Source organism: Tupaia chinensis, unplaced genomic scaffold (genome assembly GCF_000334495.1).
Source record: "Tupaia chinensis unplaced genomic scaffold, TupChi_1.0 Scaffold148470_1, whole genome shotgun sequence".
NCBI lineage: Eukaryota > Metazoa > Chordata > Mammalia > Scandentia > Tupaiidae > Tupaia > Tupaia belangeri.
In genome coordinates this window covers 15,882-39,696 of record NW_006208319.1, presented here as the reverse complement: position 1 = coordinate 39,696, position 23,815 = coordinate 15,882, and the positions used below count along the sequence as shown (strand labels likewise).

Sequence of the window (23,815 nt, the reverse complement as noted above, 5' to 3'; positions counted from 1 at the left end):
TTGCGGCGTGACCATCCCCCCGGGGGGTGATTTCTCGCTTTCTGTCTCTAATGTCTCTCTCTGTCTGTGTGGCGAGCGCACGCGCCCTATAGTGAAAAATCTCTCCAAAAAAAAAAATTTAATTTAAAATATAAAAAATTCAAAACAAGAGGGTTCTTTTTTTTTTTTGAGAGAGAGATTTTTGCTATAGGGCACGTGCACTTGCTGGAGAGACAGAAACAGAGAGAAACCACTCCCCCAAGGGGATGCCCACACCACAATCCCTTTTCCATCTCCTCTCAGAATTTTGGACATACACTCACATGCACCTGGTGTGGGTTTCAAGCCACTGCATCCAGGACTCAAACCACGATTGACTACTTGAGAGTACAGTGCCTTAACCACTATGCCATCTTCTGGCCCCAGTGAAGGACTTTTTTTTTTTTTTTTAACAATTATTTATTTTAAAATTTTTATTTCTTTATTATTATTATTATTCACTTTGACCATAGAGGGACATAGAGAAAGGTTAGGGGGGAGGGAGAGAGAGAAAGCAAGCTACCAGGTCTAGGACTCAAACTGTGGTCAGCCATGTGGGAGTCTAGTACCTTAACCATCACACCACATGCCAGCCCCAGTGACGGATTTTTACAAAGACCTTTATGCTTTAGACCTTTTGTCGCACTACCAGATTACATAAAGCAGTACATTCCGTAAAATATTTAAACGTAATCCATGTTCTGCTGTGTAGTCATAAAAGGTATCGTCATTTCTAGAGAATGAATGAACTTGGTGTCTTTGGTCAGGGTTAAAACAGTAAGCAGAGCCTCTTAGTGAATACCCAGTCACCGGGTTTTCTTGCTGTTCTTATATTGCAGCACAATGGAGTTGGACACAAGTTAGAGAAGAAAATCCCCGGGTTCTTTCTCTTTGGATGTGAGAGATCCTTCAGGAGTGATTTAAAAAAGTAAAAATGTAGGAGTTATAGAAGGAGATCATTGTTTTATGTTCACAATTGAACAGACAAAAAGATTTACTTTTGAAAGGACTTTATACACTTGGAAAATTTAGCTCTTAAGGTTGTCGAGAACAAAGTTTTCGTTTCAAGTGTACTTTATTCAGGATAGAGAGCATGCACATATATGTGCAAGAGAGGAGTACCCTCCACAGGGTTTCATCTCACCTCAATCCCTTCCCCTGCCCCCGCTAACTCATCAGGATCTTGGGCATACACACCCTCAGGCATACATCCACACACTCAGTGTGTTTCAAGTTGACCAAGCCAGGGAACCAAACCTGCAGTCAGCCATGTGGCTTCCAATACTGCAGTTCAGCACACTGTCAACTGTGCCACAGAGGCTGGGGCAAGAGCAGAGTTTTTGAAAGTTCATTAATGGGTAGAACAGTTATGTTTTTGGTAGCAAACGATATGTTCTTATATCAGTGCCTGTGAGTTTCTTCTTCACTTTTCAAGAAAATTACCTGTTTCTTATATTCATCTTGAGACAACTATAGGTGAATGAATGCAACACTTTGTCGATAAGAAAGCAATGAAAAGATATGAGGCAGAAAGAGCCTCTTTCTCTTTCCCTCACTTTCCTTCCAACCATCATCCTTTCTTCTGGTCTTTGTAAGTCATTTGAGGACATTATTAGAATCACCTGGGATGATTGTTGAGCTCAGTGTCAACCAGTTACCCCAGTACTTAGGTACTTAATTGAAAAAACGTACAGCCCAAGGTTTAAAAAGCAAGTGGTAAAAATTACTTTTTATTTGAGAATCATATAAAGGACTCTCTTTGCTGAGTAAATGCTCAGTCATGCCAAGATGAATCAATCTAGCATTTTACCTCTATTCCAGCTGCAGCCAAGAGCCACCGGATAGACTCCATTCTGCCTCTCCCATTGAAGTAGTGAAGCTTTGGCTTCCCCGCCATGCTGAAGGATACGGACGGAGACACTTCTGCTCAAAGAAAGAGAAATACAAGCTCACCCAGCAGTGCAAGGTGGATCAGGAAGCTGAAAACTTGCAACTTATAATAATGTAAATTAAAGCTACTCCTCGGCTCCAAGATGACCTGCATTCTGTGCTCTTTCTCCCAGTGCAGTTTACCTTCACAATTAGGTGTTCTAAATTTCTTGCAAGAAATCTAATGAAATAATTGATGTATTTTTCAAAAGTAGAGAGAAAGGACGAGCGTGAGGAAGTCAGAGGGAAGAGGGGAGTTTGAGGGTAAGGTACCGACCAGCTTCTGTTCCTGTGGCAGGTGATGAGTGTTTAGCATCCCAACCTTCCTCTCCTTTTCTATACAGAGCCTCCTCCTGCCGTCAGGGCAAGCCTAGACTGGAGCAACTAGGGGAGATTAGGGGAGGCTGGAGTTTTTCACTTTTCAATTTAATCTTGATTTTTTTTTTTTTTAATTATGGCATCCCCTGAAGCCTAGAGACAAATTTCAAAAGAATTTTCAATGATTCATTGGATTTAAAGCTAAAGTGCCAAGTTAGGCAAAGTGTGACCTTTGAAATGTCTTTTGAAGAAACATGCCCATGCTCATTTTTAAGAAGTTAAAATAATTTCAAAATACAGTAATTAAAATCTCATCCCTAGGCCAGCAAGTGGCATCGAGGTTAAAGGCACCTGGGTCTCACATGGACGACCATGTGGTTTGAGTCCCAAAGCTGTTAGCTAGAAAAACACACTGGGCGCATGTGTATGTGTACTCCAAATCTCGAGAGGAGAATAGAGGAAAAGGGACTGTGGTGTGGCCATTCCTCCTGGGGGGCTACTTCTCACTCTCTCTCTGTGGTGAGGGCTCGCACCCTATAGTGCAAGAAAAAAAATCCCATCCCCACCATCTCAAGGTACTCTATGAGGCTTGTGGAGTAGGCTTCATGGGGTGTTAGACTGGTCATTGAAAGATAGGTAGATGCACAGGGGGTGGAATGTGTGGCCTTAGGAATAGGTGTGTGTTCATGGTATGAACATAAGCTAATTTATTGTACAGCACATCAATCAATTCACTTTCAAAAGCTGCACAGTAAGGACTCAAGAAAATAAATGGTGAGAGATAGATGGAGCTATCACTGCAGTTGTGTGTTACTTAGTGATGAAGTTATGTTCTGAGAGACACATTTCTACTTCCCTCTTGCTGGTAAGTGACATGACAGCTGTTATATGACAATTTTTTTGAATAGACCAAAATCCACGTAACTTTTTCTCCTTTTTATTTAAATTTGAAGCGATATCCTAGGGTGTGATCAAATACAAATTTGATCAAAACTGAATAAACTCCATTGCAACAAAGTCTATATCATTGATTTCTAGTTAAGTCAACACATATGCTTTTGAAAACTTTATTAGTCTCACAATAATCAGAAACAGTATTTAGATGAATCACTTGGTTGTTATAATACTTCAGAAGATCACTCTTGCATGTGCTTGGCATTGTGCCTGCTTTATTAAAATTTGAAAATCTTCCTTGCTTTTTCTACAGTTTTCTCATCTGCAAGAGGTTTCCTCTGGCTGCCAGGTTGCAGAAACTTCTTCACTGTGGGGAGGTTACTGATTCTGGCTTTCAGCGCCTACAATACACAGGAATCCAGGTTCAAAGAAGAGCCAAAAGCCAGCACCATCATTAAAACAACACAAGAAAACTGAGACCCTCCCAAAGACTAACTATCTCTTCCATCAGCTCTAGGATGGAGACTGGGAAACAGATACTCAGTATGGATAAAGATAAGAGGAAGAAAACATAAATCAATATTGCTTTCCTAGAAGACTTCTTTAAGATGATTGAGCTCAGGGAACCAGCAGTTAGCATAATGGCTATGTCGCTGGACTCCCACGTAGTTGACCGCGTTTTGTGTCCCTGAACCGGTGGCCTACGTAGTTGACCGCGTTTTGTGTCCCGGAACCGGTGGCTTAAAACCCACGCCAGGCGCGTGTACGTGTGTGCCCAAGATCCCTAGAGGAGAATGGAGGAGAAGGGATTGCGGTGTGGCCATCCCCTCTGGGAGGTGATTTCTCGCTTTCTGTCTCTCTGTCTCTCTCTGTCTGGCGAGTGCACGCACCCTATAGTGAAAAACCTCTCAAAAAAATTTAAAAAAATAAAAAATAATTTAAAAATAAAAAAAAGGATGATTGAGCTCACAGTCTACCCTATTATTCCTTACATATTAGTCTTACAGGTCCATGACTCTGTACAATACAAGGAACCACAACGGGTTTGTCAGGTTACAATACACATAAGTCTCCAATGGGAGCACTGAAAATATGGGAAAATTGAGTTTGCACTAAAGACAGAAAACATAAAAGGTAGGGCTAGTTTATGATCTGGTGCTTAAGGCAGCCAGATCCCACATGACTGACCATGTAGTTTAAATCTTGACCCTGGCAGCTTGAGAAACATGCCAAGCATATGTATATGTATGACTCAAATCCTGACAGGGTGGAAAAATGGAGGAGAAAGGATTGCAGCATGATGACACCCTATTGGGAGGGTGCTTTCTCCCGCTTTCTCTCCATCTTTCTCTCTGTGTCTCTCTGTCTCTCTCTCTGGTAAGCACCTGTGCCCTCTGGCAAGTAAATAAAGGAAGAAAGAGAAAGAAAGAAAGAAAATACAAAAGTTAAACTACAGAGCCAGTCAAAATCAGTTTTTCTATACCAAGAAAGAGATGGAGATGGGGAGGGGGGTAAAGTGTTGGGATGGACCTTGGCAGAAAGGAACACATGTCTGACAGTAAGAGTGGGTACTGAGGGAAGAAAACCAGATGGAAGGAGACCTGCTCAGACAGACTCAAACATGGAAAGACAGGGCAAACTGGGATAAAGGAATCACGGAGAAACTGGAGAATGCAACCACAACACAATAGGAGTCTGAGGAGATATGCTAGAACCCAGGTCCATTGTGTAAATACTCTTTATTTATTTTTTTTTAGAGTTTTTTGCAATAGGGCATGTGTACTCAGTGGAGAGAAAGAGAGACTGAAATGGTGACCTGGTGGTTTAAACTCAGACTGGGTATGTGTGCATGCATGCCTAAGATCCTGAGAGGAGAATGGAGGAGAAGGGATTGTGGTGTGGTCATCCCCCCAGGGGATGATTTCTTGCTTTCTGTCTGTCTTTTCAATGAGCGCACGTGCTCTGTAGCAAAAACCTCTCAAAAAAATTTAAAAAAATAAAAAATAATTTAAAAATAAAAAAAATGATGATTGAGCTCACAGTCTACCCTATTATTCCTTACATATTAGTCTTACAGGTCCATGACTCTGTACAATACAAGGAACCACAAAGGGTCTGTCAGGTTACGATACACATAAGTCTCCAACGGGAGCACTGAAAGTATGGGAAAATTGAGTTTGCACTAAAGACAGAAAACATAAAAGGTAGGGCTAGTTTATGATCTGGTGCTTAAGGCAGCCAGATCCCACATGACTGACCATGTAGTTTAAATCTTGACCCTGGCAGCTTGAGAAACATGCCAAGCATATGTATATGTATGACTCAAATCCTGACAGGGTGGAAAAATGGAGGAGAAAGGATTGCAGCATGATGACACCCTATTGGGAGGGTGCTTTCTCCCTCTTTCTCTCCATCTCTCTCTCTCTGTCTCTCTGTCTCTCTCTCTGGTAAGCACCTGTGCCCTCTGGCAAGTAAATAAAGGAAGAAAGAGAAAGAAAGAAAGAAAATACAAAAGTTAAACTACAGAGCCAGTCAAAATCAGTTTTTCTATACCAAGAAAGAGATGGAGATGGGGAGGGGGGTAAAGTGTTGGGATGGACCTTGGCAGAAAGGAACACATGTCTGACAGTAAGAGTGGGTACTGAGGGAAGAAAACCAGATGGAAGGAGACCTGCTCAGACAGACTCAAACATGGAAAGACAGGGCAAACTGGGATAAAGGAATCACGGAGAAACTGGAGAATGCAACCACAACACAATAGGAGTCTGAGGAGATATGCTAGAACCCAGGTCCATTGTGTAAATACTCTTTATTTATTTTTTTTTAGAGTTTTTTGCAATAGGGCATGTGTACTCAGTGGAGAGAAAGAGAGACTGAAATGGTGAGAGGGAAAATAAGAAATCACCCCCCCAGGGAGGTAGCCATGCCACAATCCCTTCTCCTCCATTCTCCTCCTGTGATCTTGAGCACACACACACACATGCCCAGTGTGATTTTCAAGACACCAGGTCCGAGACTCAAACTCTGGTTGGCCACGTGGGAGTTTAGCAACATAGCTACTATGCCATCAGCTGACTCCAAGGAAAATATTCTTTTGGGAAGTACCATCTTCTTCAGATTTCCTTGGTATACCAAGATTCTTTTTATGCCTCAGAAACAGGGTCTAAAAGCTAAAGAAATAACACTCATGGCACCACCAATTATTAGTTCTTTCATGAGTGAGTGAAAGAAAAAGATATTACCCTCATCAAGATCTTGATACCATAGTCTACCCTGAGCTTCAGCCAGCCTCAGAAAATGGACAAGTGTGTGCCAACTTTCTCAGGGAGGAATCCAGACTTGAACTGGGAACCTTCCAATGTGAGATTGCCTTGCAGGGCATGATGGTTCACTGTTGTGCAACCATTTGACTCTCTCAATGTTCGTTTTTAAAGACCTAGGGGCACTGAAATTCTATAGTGTGCCTCATTCAAAAAATCACCAGCTTAAGGGTCCAAATATTAGATTCCAGGATGGGAGATGTGGGGCTGCCTCTCTGAGGGTTGTAAACAGATCACCTTCAGCAGAGGGAAGTCGGTGATAAGGCTGGGGTCAAATTCTTCCACGGCATAGAGAAGTTCAAGCAGGTGAATGTCAGCTTTGCTCAGCTTGTTGCCCACCAGGTAGTCCTGTCCATGGCTCTTTAACACCTAGAGAATTTGAGGAATCAGATCGAGAACATGCACTCAGTCAGGCTGAGTACTCCATGTTTCTCTCCAAGCTTCTGTAGCTTGACTCTCCCACCTTTGCTGTTTCATTTGGGGTGTCCTAAGCACCCGACATTCATCCATGCCTGCGGGAAAGAGAAATGGGCTCTGCTCACCCCTTGGTGAAGCCCAAGTTATCATTTTCCCTCATTCCTTCATTCCCACCTTCCTATGGTGTCTACCCCACCCAACCTTACATCTTCTATAAGTACCAAGGCTTGGGCCTGCTCCAACATGTTTCTGTTGGCCCCAAACCCTAGGAGGTTGTAGTCCCGTGATTTCAGAATGTGCCTCTGTACTCTTCTCTCTGTCTCCAGTATCCCTGGGCCACAACTCCATCTTTCTGACTGCACTCCTCGCCTTTGAGCAGACTAATTCACAGTCTAGGTTTCTCTTGTCTGCTCTCCTCATTGTCTGATTCAGCTGTCATGAATCTGAAGTAAATCCAGGTAAACTTAAATTCATTAGCTCCTTTGCAACCTTGGCTCTGACTCCTAACTTGTGCTATATTATCATCTACAAGCGGAAGTATCTAAGGATGAACTGCACTTATTCCTACAATTTATGATAAAGTGCTTAAAAATATGTTTATTTAGGGGAGATGGGTGGACACATGAACACACACAAGAAAGCAAACATCATTAGATATTTTAATTTTGCTGTTTAGATGGTGGTTATATACGTCTTCATTAAGCATCTACTCCAACTTTTCCAGATGTACAAAATGTCTCAAATTGTGTGGTGACATGCATATTTATTAAAATATTCCAGCAATACTCAACTAATAAACAATGATAAATAACACACACGGCACCACCAATTAAAGATAATAAGTGGGCTAATAACCTCTCAGATTATACATATAGAAGCATATATAATTACTTGGCATAAAAGCATAACACAACCTCAAATATTACATTCTAACCTATGTTAATCGTTTATGTTATATTGGGAATCATTTATTTATTAAGATGTATAGAAGTGCTTGCACTGTAATGGCTGTAGAGATTGTCATCATGCTAATGTGCTCTAAACCGTCAGCACCACAAGGACCAGAAGGGTATATTTGAGGATCTGATTCCTATTAATATTAATGGTTTATATCCTTGCGTAGCACCCGACAAAGCAATGAGTCGACATTTGTTGAATGGATTAAGAAAAATTTAATGATTCATAAGATGGGCTTTAATCCATTAGTCCCTTGTTTATAGTATCTCATAATCACTTTTTTGGTACATGATTTCTATTCACCATGATTTCATGTAGTTTTGATTTTGAAACGGTCTTCTTTTAACTCCAAAAAAAAGTTATCTAAGTAAGTTACTATATATATATATATATATACACCATATATGACATGGAAATTTATTCCTTTAGTTTTGCACTATTTTCCTCAAAAATCTTAAATCCAAGTCCAAATTCTATATATTTTTTCTTAATATCTTTTCATCTAGTTCCTTCTCTTCATCTATATGCAACCATCCTTTTTCAGATATTTCTCACTCATGTCTGAAATACTATAGTATTCTTGTGATAGGCAACTAGTCTCATGTCTCCCTGTACACTGTGTCAGAATATTTTCTGATGTATTGTTTTCATCATGTTCATATTGAATCAAATGCTTGCGTTCTGCATAATCTAGTCCAATCTCTACTGTGGCTTAAAGGCATCCACAGCACAAGTTATAATTATGACCATGAAATTATTTCACACACAGAACTCTAGATTTAGTTCCAGTAAATAAGATTGTCTGTAAAGTTAACTTTGGCATAAGCAGTACAATTCTTCCCGGTCTATTTTTATATGATGCCTTGAATGTAAAGGTACTAAATTAATTTTAAGGACGGCCCCTTAGAAATGAAAGTCAATGCCCTACAAATACCCAGGACTATTTCTCTCTTCTCCTCTGTTACATACTGAATGTTTATGTTCCTCTTAAATTCATATGTTGAGATCCTAATGTGCAATGTGACACTGTTACTGGGTTTAGCTTCTGGGAGGTAATTAGGTCATCAGCACAGACTTCACATACACTAGTACCCATATAAAAAGGGCTCCGTAGAGCTCTCTTGGCTCATGTGCCATGTGACAGCAGAACCTGAAGAAGGCAATCTATGAAGCAATGAGACCTTCACCAGATACAAATCTACCCCCATCTTGATCTTGTACTTTTTGGCGCCAGAATTATGAGAAATAAATGTCTCTTTTAAGCCACCCAGTCTAAGCTATTTTTGTTAGAGCAGCCCAAACTGCTAATATGTCCTCTTAGATCAAAAAAATACACTCTATATTCTTAATCTCCTTTAAGGTTAAACGGCTTCCACTTACCTTTTCAAAGACAGGAAAATAACGGTTTATTGTTCTCTCTTTGATCAAAGCTACCTTGGCATCTTTTTGCTCAGGTGGACATATTGGCAGAAGAAGGATCATTTCATACAAATCTGCCATCCCTTCTACATACATATCAATCCTGAAAGACAAAACAACCAAACCTTCAAGTGCTTCCTGCCTTATCACTTTAAAAAACTAAAAGGTATCATGTACTGACAATAGTTTGCCTTCGGTGGGCGGATTTTAGTACTAGTCATTGAGCTACGATTCTTCCCTTTGCATCCATACTTATTTCTTAAAACAACCAAACAGGATAGATACATGTCTAAAATTTTCGCCCTATGCATGACTAAAGACAGGTACAAAGTGACCTGTCCGGAGTCATAGTCATGAACGACTGGTGGAACCACTTCCCCCACTGACACAACAAATGGAGTTTGCAGCTCTGCTGGGGTTTGTTCTGTACACAGACGTACCATGATTCATATGGCCAAAGACCTGCCACCTCAGTAATGACAAGAAGTCATCCCTGGCACAGGATCTCAGACATGACAGGTTCCCCCTCACGACCTGTCACACATGCCAGGCCCATTTTTATGCCCAAGTGTGTAAGTTTTTTAAAATTATTCCTCATCAAACATGGCTATACAACCCTCTCCACTTGCTTTTGCCCGTCCCTAGTCTTGTGTGCTTTTATACAGACCCACCTAAAATATAACCTTACTCGGCCTGATTTTATGTAGAGTTAAAATCAGTGTATACTATAGGTTGTTCTTTCCTTTGTTTCAAACTGGACTTTCTTCAGTACTGCTTAAAATATTGATGTATATATTCACATTGTACAATTGCCATCCCTTAAAACTGTCCTATTCCGTGGTTTTTAGTACATTCATAGAATTCTGCAAGTACTGTCACCTTTTAAATTCCATACAAGCTCATTAGCCCTAGAAGATCAAGAAGATATGCTGTATGATGTGGCAATCACTTCCCATTCTCCACTCCCCCCAGCCTCAAACATCTGCTAATCTACTTTCTACCTCTATGAACTTGAATAATCTGGACATTTCATAGAGAAGAAATAATATAACATGAGATAACCTGAGGCCTTTAGTGTCTGTTTTTTTGTTTTTTGTTTTTTGTTTTTCATTTGAATATTTGCCATAGGGCACATATGCTTACTGGAGAGAGAGAGAAAGGAAAGCACCCCACAGGGGGGATGCTCACACCACAATTCTTTCTCCTCTAATCCCCATTTGAGATTTTGAGGACACACACTTGCCCAGTTGGCCATGTGGATCCACCACCTTAACCACCAAGCCACTAGCTGGTCAAGTGTCTTTTTTTTTTTTCTTTTCCTGGTTTTTTTTTTTTTTTTTTTTTTGAGCGAGAATCTTGCTATAGGGCACATGCAGTAGCCTCACTGGAGTGAGAGACAGAAAGTAAGAAATCACACCCCAAGGGGGAAGGCCATGCCACAATCCTTCTGCCTCGAGTCTCCTCTTGGGATTTTGTGCACGCACATATACACATCTGGTGTGAGTTTCAAGCCCCTGGGTCTGAGACTCAGACCACAGTAGGCCATGTGGGAGTCTAGTGATGTAACCATTATGCCATCTGCTGGTCCAGGATCTGATTTTTTTTAATGAAACATACATAACATCTTAGAAATTCATCCACATTGTCACATGCATCAATATTTCACTACTTTTTGTGGCAAAATAATTTTTGATTGTATGGCTGCAACATATTTTATTTATCCACTAATCCATTGACAGACATTTGGATTGTTTATACTTTTTGAACAATATGAGTAATGCCGCCATGAAAATTTCTGTACATATTTTTGTTTCTTTTATATATACCTATCAGTGTTATTATTGGGTCATTGGTAATTCTGTATTTAACTTTTCAAGGAACTGTCAATAGTTCCATATAAGATTTTATTTTCCACAAGCAGTCCCATACCATAGAGGACCCCCCTCCCACACCTGCAACCCCCAGCTTTGATGATACTGACTCAATATGGTTCCTTTAGTCTTGTTGAAATATTTAAGGTCATGCCAGAATCTTGGGGATCAACCTATAGTAAGACTTGATAAGTTGACAAGTCCATATAGTCAGCTAGTAACTTAGGATCCTGATCATTATTATAATTTCTAGAACCTGAGAGTTAGCTGCTTTGTGTCATCCTCCTTTCTTGTCTTCTCCTCTAGACATGAGTTACTTTGTCACTTGTCCCAACTTGTCGCCTAGAGTCCATCCCCTAAAGACCTGAGTACCTGGAGTCATGATTCCATCATCCTTCTGAATTCGTGTTTCATTAGTGTTTGGAAACCTCTGTCACTCTTCTATTCCTGAGGACTACATCTTCTTCTATAATCACACTTGCCTGAATCCACCCCAAGGGTACTCTTCTCTCATCTCCATAGGACTGTGAGACACTGGACCTCTGTGTACCTGCCCAAGACCCACATGGCTGCTGGTCAGGGTCTCCCTGCCGTGTCCTGCTCACTCAAGAGAGGATCTAAATATTCCTGGGTTATCTGTTTCTGTAAGAACAGAAAATGTACCGTACAGGGCTCTCTCCTTCATGTCTTTGCCATAGAGGTTGTATTTGGTGGCGATATAGTTGAGAATGGCTCTGGTCTGCACCATCTTCATCCCATCAATCTCAACCATTGGCACTTGCTGGAACATCAAACTCCCATCTTTTGAAAGAGGAAAAGAAAGAGGAGAATGAATGTCTCTGGGTCCTACTCCTTCAGAGCACAGAAACAGTTGTTGAAATGACTGAAGATTAAAAAGATGAAAAAAAATTTTTGTATCCTTTCAAATAAAGTAAGATTGGCTTATAGCTTTCTGTAATCCTTTTTGTTATCAACCTTGTTTTTAGTTTTTAGCCTGTGTCATTTATCATTTTATTCCCCATCCAGATACATGGTTGGTCACTATCTTTTTTCTTTTGCTTATCATCATGGATATTTTAGGAAAATGTCAGAAGAAGTTGAAACAAAGACACCACTGAAATGCCATTTAACCCAGGATCTTCTCAGACACTTGTGTTCATGACATTAAGGCTAGTTCTTTGTAGGCCCTTTCATGCTCTTCAAGTAATACCACTGGATTAGCATGTGCATGGCCAGCCTCGAGTTCCTGACCTCAGGGCTGCTGGTCCTTGCTCTTGATGTTCCTCCTCACACTCTCACCTGCACTTTCTACTAACTCAACACTGCTTTGTTGTCTAAGTCAGCGATATTGCTGGGCTATTACCTTGTCCAACCCATAAGAGAAATGAATGCAAAATCACTGCCAGGTCCATGTATACTCCTTTCATCTACTATATGACCTAGAATGTTCTTGAATGGAAAGGGTAGTGTGGAATTCTGAGCTGATCACAGTTCATTCTCAGAAAGTATGGGGAAGCAGGGGGAGGTCCTCAAAGGGCACTGGGGTGGTTCTCTTATGAAATACTGAGAGTCCCAGCCCATTTTAACCTTAAAAGGTTTTTCAAGCTTGCTCAAAAAACCCTTATATTTTAACTGCTTTTCCCTCTCTGCACCACCCCATTTACTATCTTAAAAACACATAGGCAGTGCCTGGTGATAAAACCTCAACGTATACTTTCTACTGCATGCCCTCCCCAGAAATAATTAGATACTCAGTATTACCATTTCTTAACTTGTCCAGATCTTCTTCAGAGTCTATAAATTGTTCCTCAAACTGAAGCAGAAACAGGAAATAGGTTTTGGTTAGTTCATTCCGTAGTATTCTAGACTTTAAACTTGAATGATCACAATACATGTTGTGGAGAAGGTAAAATTTCTTTTCCTCTTTTTCTTTTCAGAGAAATAGAAGTGAGAGAGAGAGAAACTGACATTATCAACAGGGTCTTCATGGTGTGACACCTCTATCACCACCACCACCACCACCACCACCCTCCCAGGCCTGAAGGCAGCCTGGATCACAGGCACACCCATGAGCACACCCAGCGTGTTGAGTTAAACTCTGAGACACAAAGTCTGGATCCTCCCACATGGCTTCAGCACTGTCCCTCCTGCCCGAACCACTGCCATCCTGAGAAAGTAGGATTTCTGCATTTGGCAGGTACACAGAAGAGTGATCACTGCCCTTTAGAAATTTAGATTAGATCTATCAGGAGCAGATGTCCAGGGCTGGACAGTGGGCAGTGGTAAAACAAAATGCTCTGAGAAGCTGATCCATGGGGGAAAGTTCTAGGTCCACCTTCACCACTGCCATCCTGAGAAAGTAGGATTTCTGCATTTGGCAGGTACACAGAAGAGTGATCACTGCCCTTTAGAAATTTAGATTAGATCTATCAGGAGCAGATGTCCAGGGCTGGACAGTGGGGCAGTGGTAAAACAAAATGCTCTGAAAAGCTGATCCATGGGGGAAAGTTTCAGGCCCACCTTCAGAGACTTCCTGATTATGTCAGGCACACTCATTATCCAGGACTGGCAGACGCCGGGACTCTACCAAGGCATCAAGACCTGGTTGGAGGTATTGGTGCTTTCTCTCTCTTACTCAGGGAAGAAAGAAAGAAATGAACTTTTAAAAAGTAAAGAAAGAATTAAAGGACCTGGGTCATAGCGCCTAGATGCTATTCTTGTAGATTCACTCACCTCCACCTGACCCCATCATGTCCACTTTACGTCATGATTTGGGAGGGGACTGTCACTGCAGGGAAGGCACTGGCAAGATTTTCTAGCCCTGGAGTTTCACACTCTCAGGAAAGCCTATTTCTCTGGGATCAGAGCACAGCCTTCTGTGTCCCCACCATGGAGCTGTACGGACCAATGCCCATCTAAGAGTCTACCACGAGTGGTCTCTGTTTTATGTTCCATTACCCCATTCTCTGAAGCTCCTTAAAGGGAGAAATGAGTCCTGGCTGTTACAGAGCATTAACGCTTGCAACTAGAATTTTTCTCTCCTAGAAAAAACAGGGAGACACACTGGGGTAGAATTCCCAGCTTCAAGAAGGAATCAGAGTCCCCACACTAATTGTTTAACCCAACGATCTTTGATTTATGATATGGCTACACCTCTTAACATACCTTTTCACATAATAACATCTTGACCACAAACATGTTACTGAATCCCTCAATGGTTTAGTATCCTAATCTATAAAATGGGTATTGTTACGGTACTTATGTTACAGGTTAGTATGAGCATTAAATTTCTAAGGAGGCATGCAAAGCACTGAAAAAGTGGCCAGGAAATGTAATTTATCATTAGGATGCTCAAGATAGCTACTGTGTCATTATGCCATCCTTTTAATGTTTTCACTTGAGAGGTATCTAATATTGATGAATAAGTACTTTGTTCTTGATCTATATTCAGTAATTTAGACCGTGGTGTAAATTCTAGCTTGTCTTGAGCCAAGTTGCTTTGGTTGGAATGGTGCCCAGAAACAAAGCTGCCTCCATCCGATCAGAAGCTCTGATTAGTTGCAGATGTTTAATACAAAATGAAAACCTAGAATGACATAATGGCATAGTAGATTTATTTTTAAAGTATCTAAGGAGACAGTTATCAAGATTTTCTGGATTTTGATGATGATATGATTTGGTTCAATCACATGATGGCTATGTGATCTGGGCATAGTGACTTGATCTCCAAGCCTTAGTTTCCTTATTTATAAAATGAGGGTAGAATATTTTATTCAACAGAATATTACAGTGTTTTCAACCAGGGCAATATAAACCATGTAACAAACAGTAAGGTTTGCAGTGGCTGTAATAGTTTAGTGGAGTTCTTTATGTTGAAAAAGTCAGGAATGTGGGGGGTTCTGACTCGCTCCAAGGAAGAGTTTATTGTAGCTCTAAGATCACCAAGGATCAAGATATAGAAGTAGTGAAATGTCTGTTTAGTTCAAGACAAATAAAATGGATGGAGGTGGTCAACACAGGAAGATTGTTGAGTTGGGATGGGGTTGGTGAGGGTGGTGATGCTTATGAGGTTGATGGAGGTCGATGGGATCGTAATAACATCCTTTAGGCACAGAACCCAGAAGCTGAGGAAGAGTGATCAAACAGCTGTATGGAGGACAGGAACCCTGGGGTGCTCTGAGCATTATCTGTACCTACTTCACCTCCCGGGCTGACCTCATCCAGCAGGCCTCTGAAAATGACCCGAACTGTGAAGCAGAAATTTAGACTCGGTAAAGACAGATAATTCATTATTAAGGAAACAACCTGGAATGGCAGTATCTAGATTTTGTTCTGTGTCTGATTCTCCATAAAACTGAAAAAGGATCAGGCTATTCATGAAGCAATAGAGACAGTATAATCCCAAGGTTAGGGGATTATACGTTGCTATGAGGCGGCTGAAGGGAGTGCACTAGAATTTCCCTCCACAGGACTCCAGCTGCCCCTCAGACCCTCCTTCTGTGTTCCAAGCTGAGGGACAAGATCTGCAGCGGAGCCCAGGACTCACTCCCCAGAAAACTGCTCTCAGGGCTGTCAGTGTCTCTGATCTGGACTGAGAGGTTTTAGTCTCAGTGACGCCTCTAGAGGGCAGCATTCAGCAGTCACCCAGAAAGCCACCAACACTCCTTGTTCAGACAGGAGAAAATAAGGAAGTTTCAGGGTCGAATGCTTGTGTGTTCTTAATGCTCCTACCCCTCCCTTGAATTACCTGTTTACTGGTCCGCATCCTCATAGCTAGAGGCTGCACATGGGCAGGGATCATGTCTGTCCTGTTCACCCTGTATTCCTAGGACCTTGCACAGTACCTGACAATAGGTACTCAACAAAGTGATTGCTGAATAAATGTATTCAGTGTTTAACAGGCAGTTGTGTCTATCTGCTGCCTCCCACCTCTTTTATACTTTGAATTACCCTCTTTTTAAAAAGCATGTTAATCCTTTTATTATGGAAATTCTTAACATGTATAAACATAAACTGAAAAGTATAAAAATCTTCCCTGTACCCTTACCTAGCTTTGATAACTATCAAGCCAATGTCATTCTGTCTATATGCCCAGCAGGTCTCCTCTTTCTATAGTAAATTAAAGAGAATCCAGGTAAAGGTTTTGTTCCTAAATACTTGAACGTATTTCCCCAAAACATGAAAACTATTTAAAAAATAAGTAAAATGGATGATCACACCTATGTCATTAACAACATTCATTAATGTCATCAATATCTGATCAGTATTCAGAGTTGTAATTGTTTCATAAATGCCCTAAATCATTTTTATGACTTGTTTAAATCCAAATCTAAATAAAGTCAGCACATGGTGATTAGTTTTTTAAAATTTTATGATAATATTTATGTTCTTTGATGAAAAGAAATTTCAACACTTCAAGAGGTCAACTTTGTTCATCTCTTTCTTAATGGCAATTTTTATTTAAGGCACAACTCTTCACGGATTATTCATTAAGAAGCATCCTCCTTGCTTATGTGAGAAAAGTATCTGATACATTCCGTTTGGGATCTAACTTAAGGTGTCCTATCTCGGAGCCTACCTCTACTCCAGCTGCTGCCAAAAGCCACCGGATGGACTCCATTCTGCCCCGCGCATTGAAGTAGTGAAGCTTGGGCTTCCCCGCCATGTTGGTGGTCTCTTGGTTTCGCTAAACATGAATGAATGGATGAATAAATGAATGAAACCACAGAATCAAAAATGCACTTTAGGACATATGGTCCAAAAGCACCAACAATACTGAAGAAGTATCTGCTTTCTTTGTGGCATGTTGGAGGAGTTCCTGGAATGTGTTCTTTGGCCCAAACTGTTACCTATCAGTAGCCACCTCCGATTACACCAAAGCAGTCTCATGTCTCACTGGTTAAAATGATGCTGTTCTTGACAGGCTAATAGGTGAGAAGCTGTGGTTATAATACATGTTCTCGAGTCAGGGAGAAGAGGAAAAGCAATGAAACTAATATTTATTGAGTAGCTACTAATGATCCAGCCCCAATACAAGTCCTTTTCTTTTTATTAATTTTTATTTGCCTCCTATAGCCCATAACCTATGCCTTACCAGAGAGAAACAGAGAGATAGAGAAAGAAAAAGTGAGCGCACCCCTGGGGGCAGGGGGATGACCACACCACAATATCTTCTCATCTCAGGATTTTGGGCACACATGCACACACACCTAGTGCGCTTTCCAAGTCGCAGGGTTTGAGACTCATACTGTGCAATCAGCCATGTTGTATCCAGTGCCTTAACTACCACGCCACCTGGCTGGCACTACTAGTTCCTTTCAATCTGTTGTCTTTAGTACAGGTTGAGTAGTTCTTATCCTAAATGCTTGGGACCAGAAGTGTTTTGGATTTCTTTGGTTGTAGGAATATTTGCATACGCATAATGAGATATCACGGGACTGGAACTCAAATCTATCCAAAATTTATTTCTATTTCACATACACCTTATTGACATAGCCTAAGGTTAATTTTATATATTTTTGTATTACAGTGTTTTGAATGTAACTCATTACCTAGGATCAGGTATGGAATTTTCTACATGTGGACATCAAGTCAGTCCTCAAAAAGTATCCAATTTTAGCCCATTTCAGATGTTACATTTTTGTGTTAGGGAATGCTCAACTTGTACTCATAGTAGTCTCATGAATTCCTTGATATTATCTGTTTCTCAGATAATGAAACCAAGACTCAGACAGGTTAAGTACAGTGTTCCCAGTCACACTCCACTTAGTGCTGGACATGAAAATCCACATGCAGGACTCAAAAGGAGGCAGGTCTGGAACCCACACAGACGACGATCCCAGGCACCTGTGTAGGGGACTTGCAATCACAGGACATCACTGGCAGCGAGGACCACGAGAAGCAAGAGCTCTTCCGCTTTTTGGCTGTTAGAGCGCATTTGATCAAAAGCAGAAAGCGGGCCTCAGACTTGCTTACCCAAAGCAAAAAGACCTAACATCTTTCCATACACAGAGGAGGCTAAGCTCTTGATTCTTTTGAAATTCTGTATCTACTCCTGCCAGGCTCATCTTATTTTGTAATCTGTGAAAGTTGTCAAAGTCTAAATGGAGTCCTTTGTGTCCACTCGTACTAAATAAACTCTGACAAAACTGAATGGGGAAAGGCCCTGGAGGAGGTGCTTTCTCACGCCGGCATGACTGATAATAACTGTTACAGACTGCCGGAATCACAGCCTCACACAAAGACCACTGCACCCTGACAAGGACTACTACAAGGACTTCTGCCTAGAATCTACCTAACTGATAAAAACTGATGCCTGCGATGATGCCAGTAACAGGATGGCATCGGGTCGCCCTTGTTAGTGACCCTGGTAGCCAAGGATAATTGTCTCAAAGCAATTGTTATAAACCCCTTTCTCCTTCTTCCCTTTGTAGTTTTTGTCTTTAAAATCAACTTAAGGATGTTAAGAACTTGGTGTGGCTGAGTTCGTTACATGCAGACACAGTGTGTGCTTTTCATCTCAGCTATGCATGTGTTGACTGTTTGCTACGTGCACACTCATTTGTCATTTTGAATGGTAAGAGAGACATTGACTAAGTCCAGCTGGGAAAGTTGGATAGCCTTTGCTCTACCTCGGGATGCTCAGTAGGTGTTACACAGTAGAGAACAAGAGAACGCATCACTTTGATCCCAAAGACAGACAAAATTAATTGTATCCTGAGTGTGAATAGAAAGAAACCCACAGGACTTACTGAAAGCAAGAGTCTCAATACAAGGACCCAGGGAGAAAGCTGCACTCTCTCTCCAAACCTGAAGCTTTGTTATAAAATAACAAGATTATTCATACAAGTTTCATTGATGTTGACTTTGGAACAAAAATACACTTGTCTTTTACCAACAAATGCCCCATTTTTTTTTTTTTTTTTGAGAGGTTTTTGCTACAGGGCGCCTGCGCTCACCAGAAAGACAGAGAGAGACAGAGAAACAGAAAGCGAGAAATCACCCCCCGGGGGGATGGCCACACCACAATCCCTTCTTCTCCATTCTCCTCTCAAGATCTTGGGCACACATGCACATGCGCCTGGCATGAGTTTAAGCCACTGAGTCCGGGACTTGAGCCATGGTCGACTACGTGGGAGTTCAGCGACATAGCCATTATGCCAACTGCTGTCCCACCAACAAATGTCCTTCTAAGAAAGTGTAACTTGAGTTTTAGACATCAAAATATTTAAATGTCCACATTTTGAAATGCAAAACTTAATAGTGTAAATGCAAAACTTAATAGTGTAAACTTTAGATAGGAAAATATCCTTTAGAAGCATATTTACCCAATGTATTTGTCTTGCGTACATTGAACTGAACTTTCTGATCATGAGGAATGCAGGTGGCATGATTCAGCAGAATGAAGAGGGTAACGTCCACACTAATGTGTGAGGTGTGTGGAATTGTTATGGACTAGAGTTCAGAGAGCCAAGTGACTCGAATCCTCACACTAAGTCCCTGAACTATTGAGGATCATGTTGCAAAGGGAACTGAATTTTTATCTTACATAATATTTTATCACAAAGCTCTTCCTTTCTGTACCTTCTAAATATGAGATTTCCAAAGGCAAGGCCATGTCTGGGACAAAGGTCACCATAATGCTCTGGTGTGTCAACGGGTAAGTTTTGCACAAACTCAAGGACTTTGTGAGTTGGCGAAGGTTAGCTACTCAACAGATTTGAAGTCCAAGGCTTCTCCACTTCATCAAGTACCATTACCCATGCACTTCGCTTCTCTCTGAGAATCTGCTTTGTATTTTCCTGCTCAGAGTCCATTAGCTGATACAAGGTTGGAAGGGGAAGGAAAGAGGGGACCATTGAATTCATGAGGTCATTTTTGTATGCATCTTTTCAGGTGCTTGATTAGAGGAAAAACACTATTAGGATAGTGGTTTGGTTTACCTTGACAGCCTATAAATGGAATAAATTGAACACATATTTACCTCCATGAGACAATGGACTTGTTTTGGAAGAAATGCAACCAGTAGTATGCAGGCGTCATGTCTCTGGATGGTCCTTCTACACTATCTTGTAGCAGAGAGAAGGGAGACCTAGAGACAGTACTGGTTTGGATTCTATTTCCCTTTCCTTGTGAGGTCCATAAACTGAAGTGGGTTGTTTAAATTCTGAGCTCAATTTTCTCTTATGAAAATAAAGAAATATCTCGTTTTAAGGATTGTTGAGAAAGGTAAATGATATAATGTATACACAATTCTAATAGGGACTCAGTAAATGGGAGTTCCCTTCTGCTCCTGATTCACGGGGTGAGTCCCTGGGCACGTCGGATGGTGCGTGTGTTCTCTCTTCCGTCTTCTGTCTCTCTATCCATCTATCCATCTCTCTGTCTGCCTATTACTCTACGTACCAATTAGATCTATCCACTCATTCATCCAACTATCTATCTATATCATTTTATGTATCAATCATTCATCTGCCTATTGTCATTTACCTACCAATTATTTGATCTATTGAGCCTTTTTAAAATAATAATTTATTTAATTTTATTTATTTATTATTATTCTTCAATTTGACCAGAGAGATAGAAGGAAAGTGAGAAAGCAAGCCACTAGGTCCAGGACTCAAACCATAGTTGGCCACGTGGGAATCCAGCACTTTAAGCACCATGTCACCTGCTGGCCACTCTATCAAGCCTTTTATTTACTTGTATATTCATCATCTGCTATCTATACTTTATCCATCACTCTATATTTTGCAGATAGAGACCCAGTAAAAATGAGATATTTTATGTACCCACATTTTTTTTCAAATAAATCATAACAGAGCTTTTTTAAAATTTGTTGTTCCTAGCTCCTGTTCAATTGATGCACTAATTAGTTCACCTGGATGAACAGGAAGTTTTCAGGAGAGGTTCAGAAAGTCTAGCCCATCATTAAGCAGAGCGTGCTTAGTGCCAAGACAGAGGTAGACTTCCGATCCCTCTACACACCCTGAGCACCCAGAGGACCTTTCTCCTCAGCCTTGACCCCAGGCTACCACTGACCCCTCGCTCTGGGCACTTTGAAACTTTTCTGTTCCCAGGCTCCTTTTGCCTGGCTCTAGTCATGCAACTGGAAGACCCATCAGCTCTCTCTCCAGCAATTCACGGCACTAGTGCAGCATCTCATGGTCAGCATCTGAAAAACAATCACTTCCTTCCAACGCACAATTCCTTACCAAGAAACACAGACTTTAAAAACCCTTCCTAGACTCCTCGTTTCTGATGCATTTTCCTAATTTAAAAATTTTTATTCAAACTTCCTAACTACTACTCATGGAGCAGTTTCTGTGTGTTAAGCCATGATGAAGTTTTGTAGGGGAAATACAGGTGTGTATTAGGCCCTACCCTAAAAGATTTAATCCACCCAGAACAACAGGCTTATAAATGACTGGCAGAGCACCATGGGCTCAGCAGTGACTTCACTGTAATGGGTTTCTGCGAATTCCCACCCAAGAATCTGGATATTCTCCACAAGACAAGTCAGGTGAGTGAGCAAGCTGCCCTGCTCAGAAATCTGAGGGCCCGCCCCTTCTGTCCTGGTGGGCTCCTGCCTTCCGGGTCAGCATGCCAGCCTCCAAATTCAGTGGACTGTGTAATCCCAGGGACCAACCCTCCTACCCTTCACAGGTTGTCCTTGGATCGCAGGTCGTCCTTGTCCAGACAAAGATAAGCATTTTGCCATGTGCTTTCCCCTGAGTTCATTTCAGCATCTTCTTCCATACAGGCTGTATTTTTTTCTGTGATTTGTTATCCCTGATTGCTCGAACACCTGGATTTTCAGAGACTCTCACTGAAACTCCAGCCTCTCATTTATAAGAACGTTCTTTTCCCCTCCTATTCCAGGGCACTGTTGACTCTTACATTCAAATTTAAAGAATAAGTACGTCACAACTAGGTGTGTATGAGATTTTAAAAGAGTAGCTATGTGGTTCAGTGCTTATTAATTTTTGCTGCAAGATGTAGGAGGTTTAGGGCTCCAGAGTCATGGAGTTCAGCGATTCCCAACCAGGGTGAGTTTGTTCCCTGCCCCAGAGGACGTGCAGCAATGTCTGCAGACAGTTTTGTTTCTTGCACCTGGGGGAAGGAGGAGACTGCTACCATATCAGATTGGGAGAGGCCAGGGTTGCCTCTAAACATTCTTCAGTGGACAAGACAACCCAACAAGGAGTCCCCCCATCGAAATGGGTAGTGGAGTCAAGGCTAAGGATCCCTGCCTCAGCCATTCTGTAGGTTTGCCATGAGTTGGTTGATCCCCACATAGAGACTGCGATTTGTCATCTAGGCAATTAGTGGCAAAGACTGAATTAGATTCTACTTCTCCTGTCATTAAGAATACATTTTTCAGGATCAGCAGGTGGCATGGTGGTTAGGGTGCTGGACTCCCACATGGCTGACCACAGTTCGAGTCCTCAACTTGGTGGCTTATTTTCTCACTTTCACTCTCTCTTTTTCTCTCTGATCAAATAATAATAATAATAATATTAAATAAATATTTAAAAAAAAGAATAAACTTTTCCTGGGCCTCCACATATCCCAGTGGTTAAAGGAGCTATATTCCACATGGCCAGCAGTAATTCAGAGTGCAGCTCCTGTGGCTTGAAAAAACTGCAGGCATATGTGGGTACCAAAAATGCCAAGGGGACAGAGAAATGGAGAAGGAACTGCAGTGCGACCATGCCCCCTTGGGAGCGCTTTCTTCCTTTCTCTCTCTGATAAGCCCACACACTCTCTGGAAAAAAATAACAACCACTTTTTAAATAAACACATGATTTATTCATGTTATAAGAAATCTTAGTTTGAATTTTCAGTCTACATAGCACTATAATATCACAATGCACAACAATGTTGTAGCTACATCTACAGAGAAAAGCCACGTTAGCACACACGGACATTTGCCTGCCCTGGCGACATTCCCAGTTTGTCTAAAACGCTTCTCTCCCTTTTCTCTCTCATGTCATCAATCTTTTCTCATACCATTCCCTTCTCATACAAGCATTTTCTAAATTCTTCATCCTTACATTTCTGTAAAGATGTATCCAACTGAAATTGGAGCAACAACTCGTGAAGTATCAGCTAATCACACCAGAAGGCACCATGTGAGTATAAGATAGACTTAATTTGATGCTGAGGACACTTTCACAGCAGGTTTCTAGTAACTTAGGAGGGTGAGTGTAAGGCAGTGGATGAAATGTTGTAAAATCAGTGCTTACCTTATTAAAATCTGCTTCCCTCTTAGCTTTGCAACTCAAGAGCAGCTTCTGATATGTTTGTAAGCCATCATTTAAATACCTCCTTCCCACCAACAGGGGAAGAGCCCAGTAAGGGAAAAGCCACTCCCACAGGCTTTAGAGTCAGAATTTTTTTTTTTTTTTTTTTGGGGAGGCAAAATTTTTTTTTTTTTTTTTTTTTTGGAGAGGTTTTTGCTACAGTGGGCATACGCTTGCCAGAAAGACAGAGAGAGACAGAGAGACAGAAATCACCCCCCCAGAGGGGTGGCTATGCAGCAATCCTTTCTCCTCCATTTTCCTCTTGGGTTCCCGGACACGCATGCACACCCACCCAGCTTGAGTTTAAGCCACCAGGTGTGGGACTTGAACCGTGGTCGACTACATGGGAGTCCAACGACATGGGCGT

The 23,815-nt window shown here is 41.3% G+C and overlaps 2 protein-coding genes and 1 non-coding gene across 4 annotated transcripts in view; 1 reads left to right on the top strand and 2 right to left on the bottom strand.

Moving 5' to 3' along the window:
- Positions 1 to 1,915, bottom strand: part of LOC102487997 (glutathione S-transferase-like) — a 21,730-nt gene extending 19,815 nt beyond the window's left edge. The window contains exon 1 of the mRNA XM_006170433.1: positions 1,829 to 1,915. Coding sequence (XP_006170495.1) covers positions 1,829 to 1,915 — 87 coding nt within the window. The remainder of the gene's footprint in view (positions 1 to 1,828) is intronic.
- Positions 1,916 to 3,308: 1,393 nt separating this feature from the next.
- On the bottom strand, positions 3,309 to 23,483 carry LOC102487582 (glutathione S-transferase A1). 2 transcript variants are annotated; one of them, XM_006170432.1, is made up of 7 exons: positions 23,392 to 23,483; positions 16,722 to 16,829; positions 12,905 to 12,956; positions 11,812 to 11,944; positions 9,234 to 9,375; positions 6,717 to 6,848; positions 3,309 to 3,560 (listed from the first exon to the last, which is right to left on the bottom strand). In XM_006170432.1, the coding sequence occupies exons 2-7, from the start codon at positions 16,806 to 16,808 to the stop codon at positions 3,438 to 3,440; spliced, it is 669 nt and encodes a 222-aa protein (XP_006170494.1). In that variant the 5' UTR covers positions 16,809 to 16,829; positions 23,392 to 23,483; the 3' UTR covers positions 3,309 to 3,437. The 2 variants fall into 2 exon arrangements, with proteins under 2 accessions (XP_006170494.1, XP_014440480.1); XM_014584994.2 differs by lacking the exon at positions 16,722 to 16,829 and having other exon boundaries at positions 23,392 to 23,465.
- Positions 15,572 to 15,681, top strand: LOC114006503 (small nucleolar RNA SNORA5). Its single transcript, XR_003548209.1, has one exon. It is a non-coding gene; the product is annotated as a small nucleolar RNA SNORA5 (small nucleolar RNA).
- Positions 23,484 to 23,815: the final 332 nt, after the last annotated feature.

What these genes read in the sequence shown, in the direction of transcription:
- LOC102487582 (XM_006170432.1), bottom strand. Translation starts at nt 16,808, where the DNA reads ATGGCGGGGAAGCCCAAGCTTCACTACTTCAATGCGCGGGGCAGAATG. An exon ending in TGGCAGCAGCTGGAGTAGAG is followed by an intron (nt 12,957 to 16,721) that starts GTAGGCTCCGAG and finishes TTTCTGCTTCAG; the next exon opens with TTTGAGGAACAATTTATAGA. An exon ending in TCTGGACAAGTTAAGAAATG is followed by an intron (nt 11,945 to 12,904) that starts GTAATACTGAGT and finishes CTCTTTCAAAAG; the next exon opens with ATGGGAGTTTGATGTTCCAG.